The sequence below is a fragment of the Neophocaena asiaeorientalis genome, unplaced genomic scaffold, assembly GCF_003031525.2.
Source record: "Neophocaena asiaeorientalis asiaeorientalis breed wild unplaced genomic scaffold, Neophocaena_asiaeorientalis_V1.1 scaffold226, whole genome shotgun sequence".
NCBI lineage: Eukaryota > Metazoa > Chordata > Mammalia > Artiodactyla > Phocoenidae > Neophocaena > Neophocaena asiaeorientalis.
In genome coordinates, this window is record NW_020173037.1 from 5,851,957 (window position 1) to 5,861,460 (window position 9,504).

Sequence of the window (9,504 nt, forward strand, 5' to 3'; positions counted from 1 at the left end):
CGCCCCAGGCGGCGCGCCGGGCAGCGGCGTCGGTGGAAACAAGTGTCCGAGCCCGGCTGTCAGTGGTGCCCTTGCCTCGTTTCCCCTCCACCCCACTTGCAGTTTAAGAAGCAGCTGCTCATGTCGAATGGTGTTTGGGGGGTTAGGGGTCAGTTGAGTGCTTCACCGGTTGATGCTCCGGTCAGACTCACTGCAGAAGAAAGCTCTGCGGTGGCGTGGGGAAGTCGAGTCACAGCGTGGGCTGGTTTGATCTTGTCTGTCTTGGATGCTGTTTGTGGCTCGATTACTTACGTGTAAAAGGGTTCCTTTTTATCAGATAGCTTTTCCCTTTTAAAGGGGTGAACTAAAAAGTATTTCATCCTGCGGCTGCGCAGCCTGGTTGTAACAGCTTACAGTCTAGAAAACATTGCACATAAGAAACAGAGAAATAAAACTTCGTAATGTTACAGGACATTGACATTAGTTAGCTAAATACCAGCGCACCAAATCTTGCTCCGCCAGATGCATCGCACTACTCATTTTAGAGGTTGTTTTTTTTTTAACTCTTTGTAAGATCATTGATAAAATTCAAAAAGTGAACATCTGTAGGGAGCTGTAATTAAAAATAAATGACATTCAGTCCACAAGCCTTGGTAGAAAAGTTCTATTACTTCATTGTTACACCTTCATTCTATTTCTTTGAACAAACATATAATGACCACCTGCCGTGTAACATACTGCTAAGCTCGGGAATGCAGAGATAAATAGGACCTCAAATCCACAGTTGGTGCTGGGACACTGTTGAAGGGCATAGAAGTATAAAAGACATTTCTACCTATTTTTTGCAGAAGTAAGATACACATATATTTAACAGAACATTTTGAGATAGAGTATGAATTAGTGCCAAAATAAGTAGGGCATAAAATGACAAATTTGGAGAATGGAGAGATTGGTGTCAGGTTAGGAGATGAACTCGATGTAGAATAGTTCCAGTGTTCATAGTCAGTTCAGATGCAGTAAACAGAATCAAGGGGCAGGAAGGTCTCATCCACCTCGTATTTTCTGCCGAAGACCAGTATCACTGAGAGGCAGCATGGACTGTCAGGGAAAAAGTGGAGTTTCTGGTCAGAACAACTTCGGTTTGCATCTCCACCCTGACACTTAGTAGTTATGTGAATATCGGAAAAATGTCTTAACCTCTCTGATCCTCATTGTCTTTATCTGTAAACTAGAGGTGATGGTGGTGTCAAGGATGAAATAAAGAAATGCCTATAAATTGTTCAATCCCATGTTATCCTGGATCAGACTTGCTTAGTAAATATTTGGTTCTTTTTCCCTTAAAGGAGAAAAATACTATAATTTTCACTGGTTAGTCCATGCTAATGCTATTAAACTTAAAACTGTGTGACTTAATATCCTTTCTCTAATTTAAATCTATTTTGTCTTTTTATGTGAAAAATGAGAACAGCTTGGTTAATGATCACCTGATACTTGACAAGTTTATACTTCATCCACTGGATTAAGATATGATAAATTGTTGGAGATATTGTGGTAGATGTCACCAATTGGGAGAATTCCTTCCTTTCCACCATCAATTAGAAAATAGGGTTTCTTGGGTTTTTTTTTTTTCCATCCCCTGTCTACTTCCTGGTAGGTAGTTTTAAGTAGATAACTGATTTTTTATGAATGTGATTTGGAACATCAAATACACTAAGTATTCATAGTGTTTTCCTTAGAATTTAATAAGAATGTGAAGAATTTGCAAAGAAACCTGAAAACAACCAAGTGATGGCATATGAAGAAATAGAGTATGTATCAAAGATTTAAAAGAATTGGATGATGTTGTCTCCCCAGCTGGTTTCTTGGATATTGATTATTTGGGGATTATTTTATTGTTTAATCTAGCCATGTTTATTTTGAGACTTACCCATTTGGTTCAGTTTTCAGTAGATACTCCTTAACTTTCCTGACAACTCGCTCCAAGAGTCTTTCACGGTATAACTGGAAATAGCAAAAGTACCACTAAGTACCTATTTCTTAGCTGCCATGCAGCGTAGGGTTTGTTGGCATCTACATCAGGAGAGATTTCCTGATTCACCACAAGAGGAAAGATGGATCGATCGTCATCTCCCAAAAAGCCTCCCAGCGCCGAGAGCCTCTGACTCACAAATTCAGAAATCTCCCGTGGATCTCAAACTGCGAGTAGATCCTAGGTCCTTTCCTCCTCCAAAACTGGGAACAGTCAGTGGGAAAGTTTGGTGTAGGATTGTTAGTGACAGTACTCACCCCCAAAACCTCAGTGTTCCTTAGTGTTTGTGAACATTTTCAGAGCCCTTTGTCTCTTCTCATGCCCCTCAGTCCATCCACACAACGGGGTTAACAGTTAAGGTATTTGATCGTATGCTTCTGTCCCAGGTTTCCTCCAGAATGATATCAAAAGGAAAAGATTTCTGTTTTTATTTCTTTGTTTCCATATAGGTTGGAGTTGAGGAGAATTGGGGCTAATAACTTCAGTACTTCCTAGGGTTCAGAGTGGGCTTTGGATGGGGCAAAGAGGGGAGTTCTATCAGTAAGAAAAGTGTACAGATGTCTGGCACTGTGTTGCACTTGTCACAAGTACCCTCGTCCTGTTGATGTCAGCGTCCCATATCGTTGGTTCTCAATTTTAACATACATCAGAGTCACCTGGAAGGCTTGTTTAAGCACGGACACCAGACCCCACCCCTGATTTTCTAAATCACTTGGTCTAGGTTGGGGTTTGAGCATCTGCAGTTTTCAAGGGTCCCCAGGTGATGCTGATGTTGCTTTTCTAGATTGAAACATCTCTGTTATACCTTCTGGCAGTTGTCCCTCTAAGACTGGGAATTCCAGTACTTTTCATCTTTTGCTATATATTTGATGTTCTCACCCACAATTTCAGGTTCTTTTCTCACATTTTTCACATTTCAAATTCTAGAGAAAAGATTATCAGGGCTTACGTACTTTATTCTCTCTGTGTAATTGAAATACCTCATAATCTAGTTGTTTAGCTCATGGAAGTCTGTCCTGATAATTCACAGTGCATCTTTACTTCACAGTGCACACATTTTTATCTCTTTATTTGACTGAGATTTTGTTGTTGTTTTCTACTGGTTTCAATGAGTGCATCAGTTAATTTCCTCTTCTGATGTGGTGTCATTTGCTATGTCAAATAATATAGATTAACTTTATTTAAAATATTTGCTTATGAACTTATGCCATATGATGCTTCAGGTACATCATGGATCCTGGCATTAATTCCCTCTAAATATCATTCATTTTCTGGTGATAACTTGGCCCTTTCAGCTAGGTGGACTCCCTGCTATAATGTAATTTTCTCCATATTCCTATTTTGTTAATATATATTCCACATTCCATGGAGTCAAAAGGCATTGTTTGCATTATTCATTTATTTTATAGAAGAAGATTATTTGATTTACAGGGTTTATTCAGATCATCTTAAAGCAAAAAACAAGGTCCAAAACTATAGCAAATATAATCTCAGTTTTGAAATCTATAACATTATCTGTGTCTCTTTATGATTCATGCTGAGTTGTAGTCTACATAATTGAACAAGAATTTGTTGGGTGCCTGTCATGTGCTATGTTAAAAACAATTTGGGAAACCTAAATTATAGTAGGGGGGATGAAATAGTAAGAAAAGTACACAAGTGATGACAATGTAATGTTTAATATAAATGTGCTATGAGGATTTGGAAAAGAAATACCACTTTAGTTAAGAAAATTAGAAAAGGCTTCTTGAAGGATGGCTGAAATGGCCCTTTGACATACAGATAACATTTTCATTGATGGGAATAGGAATAGCATAAAAGTAATTCATAGAGCGATATTATCAGCTCATGAGGAAATCCATAAAGGAATACGGTTTTGAAGAAATTTCAGGGAGGTAAAAATTTCTGAAAACTTTGGGCCGAAGTAGTCAGAGTGTCTGTCTGTCTCTGCCTCTGTCTCTTCTCATTTGTTTTGTGGTGGGTTTTTTGTTTTGTTTTGTTTTCTCCTTTTGGAGAGGATAAGTAGGAAAAGACCATAGGAAACATATAGATAACACTGCAGGAAGAAAAGAAACCTTGGGGAAAATGAAACACTGACACAATCATTGCTGAGCACTTTTTAATAATATCTTCTCGGAGCACTTGCCTGTGCTTCACATACATTATGTAATACCTCTAAGGTATTGTTTTAATAGGCATTAAAAGATGAGGGAACTAAGGCTCAGAGAAGTTAAATAATCTGCCCAACACAGTTAGAGCCTAAATTAGGATTTTAATAAGTCCTTTTAGGCTACGTAGCACTTTTATAATTAGGATTTCCTGCAAAATTGCCATGTTAGAAATATGAAAGTTGACATATGTGTAGGGGGTGGAGGTAAAAAATTAGGTGGGAAAAATAAAGACTCATTTTTGTTTTCTTGTGTGCATATTTTAAAGGTTGACTAATGGAATCTTCAGAGAATTAACTTTGCCCCAGTTCCCTATTTTTCTTTTCCTACTGAGGAAAGAATCCCTGGAGATAGTTTTTATATTTCTCATGTTTCTAGAAGGAGCACTTCATCTGGGTTTTGGGGGGATTTGGGGATTTTTTTTGTCTTTTTTTAATTTTCCAAAGATTATGGTCATGCCAATTATAATTAAATAGCCACAAGGGGCATAAAGGAAAGTTTTTGAGTTGTCCAAGAAAGTCAGAAGTGGGAACAAAGTAACTTATATGATAATGAAATATTTTGAAAATTTCTTAAAATTCCAGTTTCAGAAACCATGCTTTATTTCATTTTGAAGATATCCAGCCATATATCTATAAAGCATAATTTGGTAATATTGCTTTCTAAAAGTTATATAAACTGTATATATCATTCATTGAAATGAAGCTCATTTTCCTAAACTTGATGAAATTTATATGTCTGGTAAACTTTTAAGTAGAATAATCTTGGAATTGTTTCATGTACTCAGATTTTGAAAACTTGAACAGCTAAGTGAAATATTTTTATGGGATCTGATGAGAGCAAACTGACATTAGTGTGAAACATCTTCAAGTATTTTTAAAAGAATTGTAGGTCCAACTTTGAAAATGATCTGTTACCAAATAGTTTTTGAAACTGTTGAATAGTTCATTGAAAGTAATTAAACAATTATTGTAACTTTAATTTATTCTACTATATGTGGCATTTTTGGTTCATTTTATAAATGAGAGATGCAGCAGTTTTATTTTGGAAGGGAGTCATCTTCTGAAATGGCAGCCTTCATTTTTCATTAGACATCTTTACTACTCAGTTACAAGTTAATTTTCTACTCATAACTTGTCATTGTGTAGAAGGGTTTATTTCTAGTGTTTTTATACTTTATAACAAATCTATTATTCTATAGTTGGCCTTGGCAGAATTATATGAAGATGAAGTGAAATGCAAAGCTTCCAAATCTGATAGACCTCACGCTACAGCCTTTAAAAGCCCACGAACACCACCTCAAAGGTAAGTTTTGTTTTGGTTTTTAAACTTGTATCTCTTTTTAGTTCACTAATCCCACATTATTTTAAATGGCCCCGGGAATTTATTTTTAACTATAACTTCTTAAAATAAATGTTTTTTAGATACTATTTCTGAAACTTTAATAGTCAGAAAGCCAGAAGAAACTTATGGGAAAATTATCTTAAATACTTAATATTTTGATAGACATCACATAGCATAATATACTGAATAGTATTTTTCTTGGGCACCGTGGTTCTTTTTTGAGTCATTGGACTCATTGAGGATCTGATGAAAGTTATACCCCCTCTCCCCCAGAGCAAGACTTATGTACAATTTTGTCAGTCGTTTTTAAGGGTTTGTGTGTTTCTTAAAGCGCATCCATGGAGTCCTTCATTTAAGAATCTATAACTTCAGGAATCTGTCTTTCCTTCTGTTGGGTGATGACCCATCTAGTAATGATCTTCTAGATAGTATTTACTATTGTTAAAATCCCTGAACTATAAAAACAACCAACAGTGACGTTTTAAGAGATGAGAACCAGGTATATTTTATTGTCATGAGTTTTCTTGTTTCCAGGAATGTTTTCCTCGATGTCCCTTTAGTACTGCAAATCTCATTACTGGGGAGAAACTTGAATTTTCTCATTATATCTCATTTTCAGAAAGTCTGTTCTTTTATCAAAAGTTGAAAAATTCACTGGAAGTTATTCTTTCTTTTTTGTTGGTCACTAGTCTACCTTATTTCTTTCTGTAGGGGAGGTAAAATGACATCCCTTTCTGGACCTGGATGGAAATAAAGAATAATATTTATAATTTTCACCCCACCTTTTTATTTTACAAATTTTAAAATCCATAGATAATCAAAGATAAAGACAATGACTATATGCTGCGTCTGCTCCGATATTCACCAGTTGTTAACACGTTATATACAGTGGTACGTTGGTGCACACGCTGTCTTTTACTCGACCATCTGGAAGTAAATTACAGCCATCATAGCACTTCATCCCTAGAGGCTTCAGCCTGCACCCCCTAAGAAGAAGCCCACACTCCTTTATAACCGTGATAACATATCACACCTTAGAAAATGAGCACTAGCTGCGTGAGTCATTTAATCCGTAGTCTATGGTCAGGTACCCTTAGAGCCTTTCGGGTTTAGGATCCAGCCAAGGGCCATGCGTTCCACTCATGATGCCTGTTTGGTATCTGAATCCAGAGCATTTTCCCCAACCTTTCTGTTGTCTGCATTTAGCTCATCTATATAATCTAAAGCTTATTACATGGACTTTGAAGAGCCGGGGCCAGATGTCTTTTAAAATGGGCCACATTCACGGTCATTGTTTCCTCACGATTAGATTCTTGTTAAACGTATTTGTTAAGAGCACTAGTTAGTGATGTTTTCTGCTATGTATTATATCACATCAGGAGCCATATGGTTTCAGGTTTTCCCACTATTGGTGCTATGTTCACTTGGTTAAGGTGCTGACCACCACCCCACTCCATCGGAAGATACAGTTTTTCCTTTATAATCTGCAGGTTGGTATCTTGGCACGGTTTGAATATCCTTCCCTTTCATTTAATTCTTATTTAATATGTATGTTTGTGTATGTGTGTATGCCTATACACACATACATAGACATATATATATATAATATTTTGTATTTTAACTGCTTCCTTAATCTATACAGTCTCTGAAATTTTGAAAGAGCTCAAAATATTAATGTACCAAAGTTTTACTCATTAACTATTTGGCCACTGTTCCCCAGTTTGAACAGATTTTGAATGACTTAATTTGTTGGTATAACAAATCAAAATATTTGACTTCTTAAAATAAGATTAGTGTATTAATATTTTCCTTGCTCTTCGAATATAATCCTTAAGATATTTCAATGAGTGGTTTTTTCTCTTTTATGCTATCTGAAACAGTGTTGCCGTTAACAGTTATAATTTGATAATGCAATTTTTAAGGACTTTGTGCCTCAGATTTGATTTCTAGAATTATTTACATATCCAAAAAGAGGAGCTGCCTTAAATATATTGGTTGATGCTTATACTATGTTTAATCTGCTTAAAATACAATGTGAAGCAGATTATTGGCAATGTTTTCTTCTTGCGAAGTGTGATATTTTCGAATGCTAAGTATGCAGTTCCCTTGACTTCACATTCAGCATTGACATCTGCCGGGTTTCATTGCATGTCTACCGCTCTGTCTGGTACAGAAAACAGTCTTAATTAATGGTCCACCTTCTTGGACAACATTAGATATCAAAACATTCATCTGTTCATTGTCATTTTAAGTCACTGTGTACATAATGTGAAACTTAAGTACTCTAGACGTAGTGTGACCTATTTTTAATTTATAAGAGGAGGGGCAGGATCTACAGAAAAACTCACAGAAGTTAGCCTGACAGCTGCTTTTACATATTCATCCACAGAAGCTTCTCTGTCACAAATAGAACTTTAAAAATGTGAGTCTTCTTGTCCAAAAATGTAAGAACTTAAAAAAAAATGTCCCCTACAAGTCATGAGACGCTAGTATGGTTTTGAGGATTCAGTAAGTCTATCAGATGTCTAGCACAGTGTCGGTACCTAGCTGGGCCTTAAAAGGTTATTAGGATGTGGGTAAGCACAGAAGACAAGGAACAAGATAGGCCCAGAAGAAAAAATAATAAAAATGCCAAGAGCGAGCCAGAAAGGAGCAGCAGAACGTGAGTAGCCTCGCGGCAGGTGAGGCTGGGTGGGCGGGGTGCTGCCGTGTGTGCTTCGTGCACGTGGAGCCTCAGCCTTCCCCCAGAGCCCCTCTCCGGGAAGGGCCGCGAGCTTGGTTTAACGCTTTGTATTACTGTCTTGAAATTCTCAATACACTTTGAGCAAGGAGACTCCTACTTTCATTTTGCAGCCGGCCCACACATTATGCATCCAGTCCTGGATGCAGCCACATCACGGCCAGCCTTGGCAGCCAAGGAGAGCTGCTCTTGTACGCGAGGCAGGGGAAAGCCAGTATATGTTTTTCACTGTAGCTTTTACCATAAAAACTATAGTAGAGCGGTAAAGCTTTGGTTCTAGACATAGACACACCTCAGTTTTCTATCTTTTTTTCTCTCTGTTCTGATAAGGTTTTGCCTGTGGACAAGTGTTTTTAATTCCCTAAGCTTCAGTTTTCTTATTTGGAAAGTGGGGTTAATGCCATTGTTATGAGGATTAAATGAGCAGTTGATAAATGTTGGTTATTATTATTATACTTCTGGTAAAGTAGGTCTGGCAGTACCGTATAGGATAAATAGCAGTGGGAAGAACAAACTAAGGAGACAAATCAAGAAGAAGACAGCTGCAGTAATCCAGAGAATGTGGGCATGAAATGTGAGGTTAGGATGGTGTCAGTGGAATGGAGCAGAAAGGGGTGAAACTGGTGTGGGATACTTTCAAAGAATTGATTGTAGAAACATGATGACGTGGAATATAGAGAGTAAGTGAACGGGAAAGAGGAAAGACTGAAAGCTTCTTAATCTGGTATCCAGGGAAAATGTGATCATTAATGGGAAGAGATGAACTGGATTGAAGGAGGTGCTTTTCTGTTCAGTACCGGGCTATAAGTAAGAAGGTCTAAAGACATACATTTGAGAGTCCTCTGTATAGAGGAGGTTGCTATCTATGGGAGTGGACAAACGTTGATGATAGATGAATTTAAATAGAGAAGGAGAGTCAAGTATATAGGCATACTTATGAAAGAGGAGAAGGATGGATTGTGGAAAACAATAAAACTTCTAGAAGAAAATAGACCCTGAGGTAGGCAAAGATTTCTTATACTGGTAATAAAAAATCAGTGACCATAAAGAAGTTAGTAAATCTTTTCCTACGTCAGGTTTTTCCTGTAAGGTCTTTCTCACCAAGGCTGAGAAAAAGGAACTCTATCGTTGTACTTTGCCAGATTAGGGACAGGAGTCAGGAGGGAAGGGGCTCCAACAGGAGTAGCTGCAGCAGGAAGCTTTGCTTCTCCTCCCCTCCCCTCCCCTCCCCTCCCCTCCCCTCT

The 9,504-nt window shown here is 37.5% G+C and overlaps 1 protein-coding gene across 1 annotated transcript in view; it reads left to right on the forward strand.

Annotated features, from left to right (window-relative positions):
• The first annotated feature begins 3,219 nt into the window (after positions 1-3,219).
• UBXN2B (UBX domain protein 2B) overlaps positions 3,220-9,504 on the forward strand; it is a 26,540-nt gene continuing 20,255 nt past the window's right edge. Inside the window, exons 1-2 of the mRNA XM_024742565.1 lie at positions 3,220-3,231; positions 5,378-5,481. Of these exons, the coding sequence (XP_024598333.1) occupies positions 3,220-3,231; positions 5,378-5,481 (116 nt within the window). The remainder of the gene's footprint in view (positions 3,232-5,377; positions 5,482-9,504) is intronic.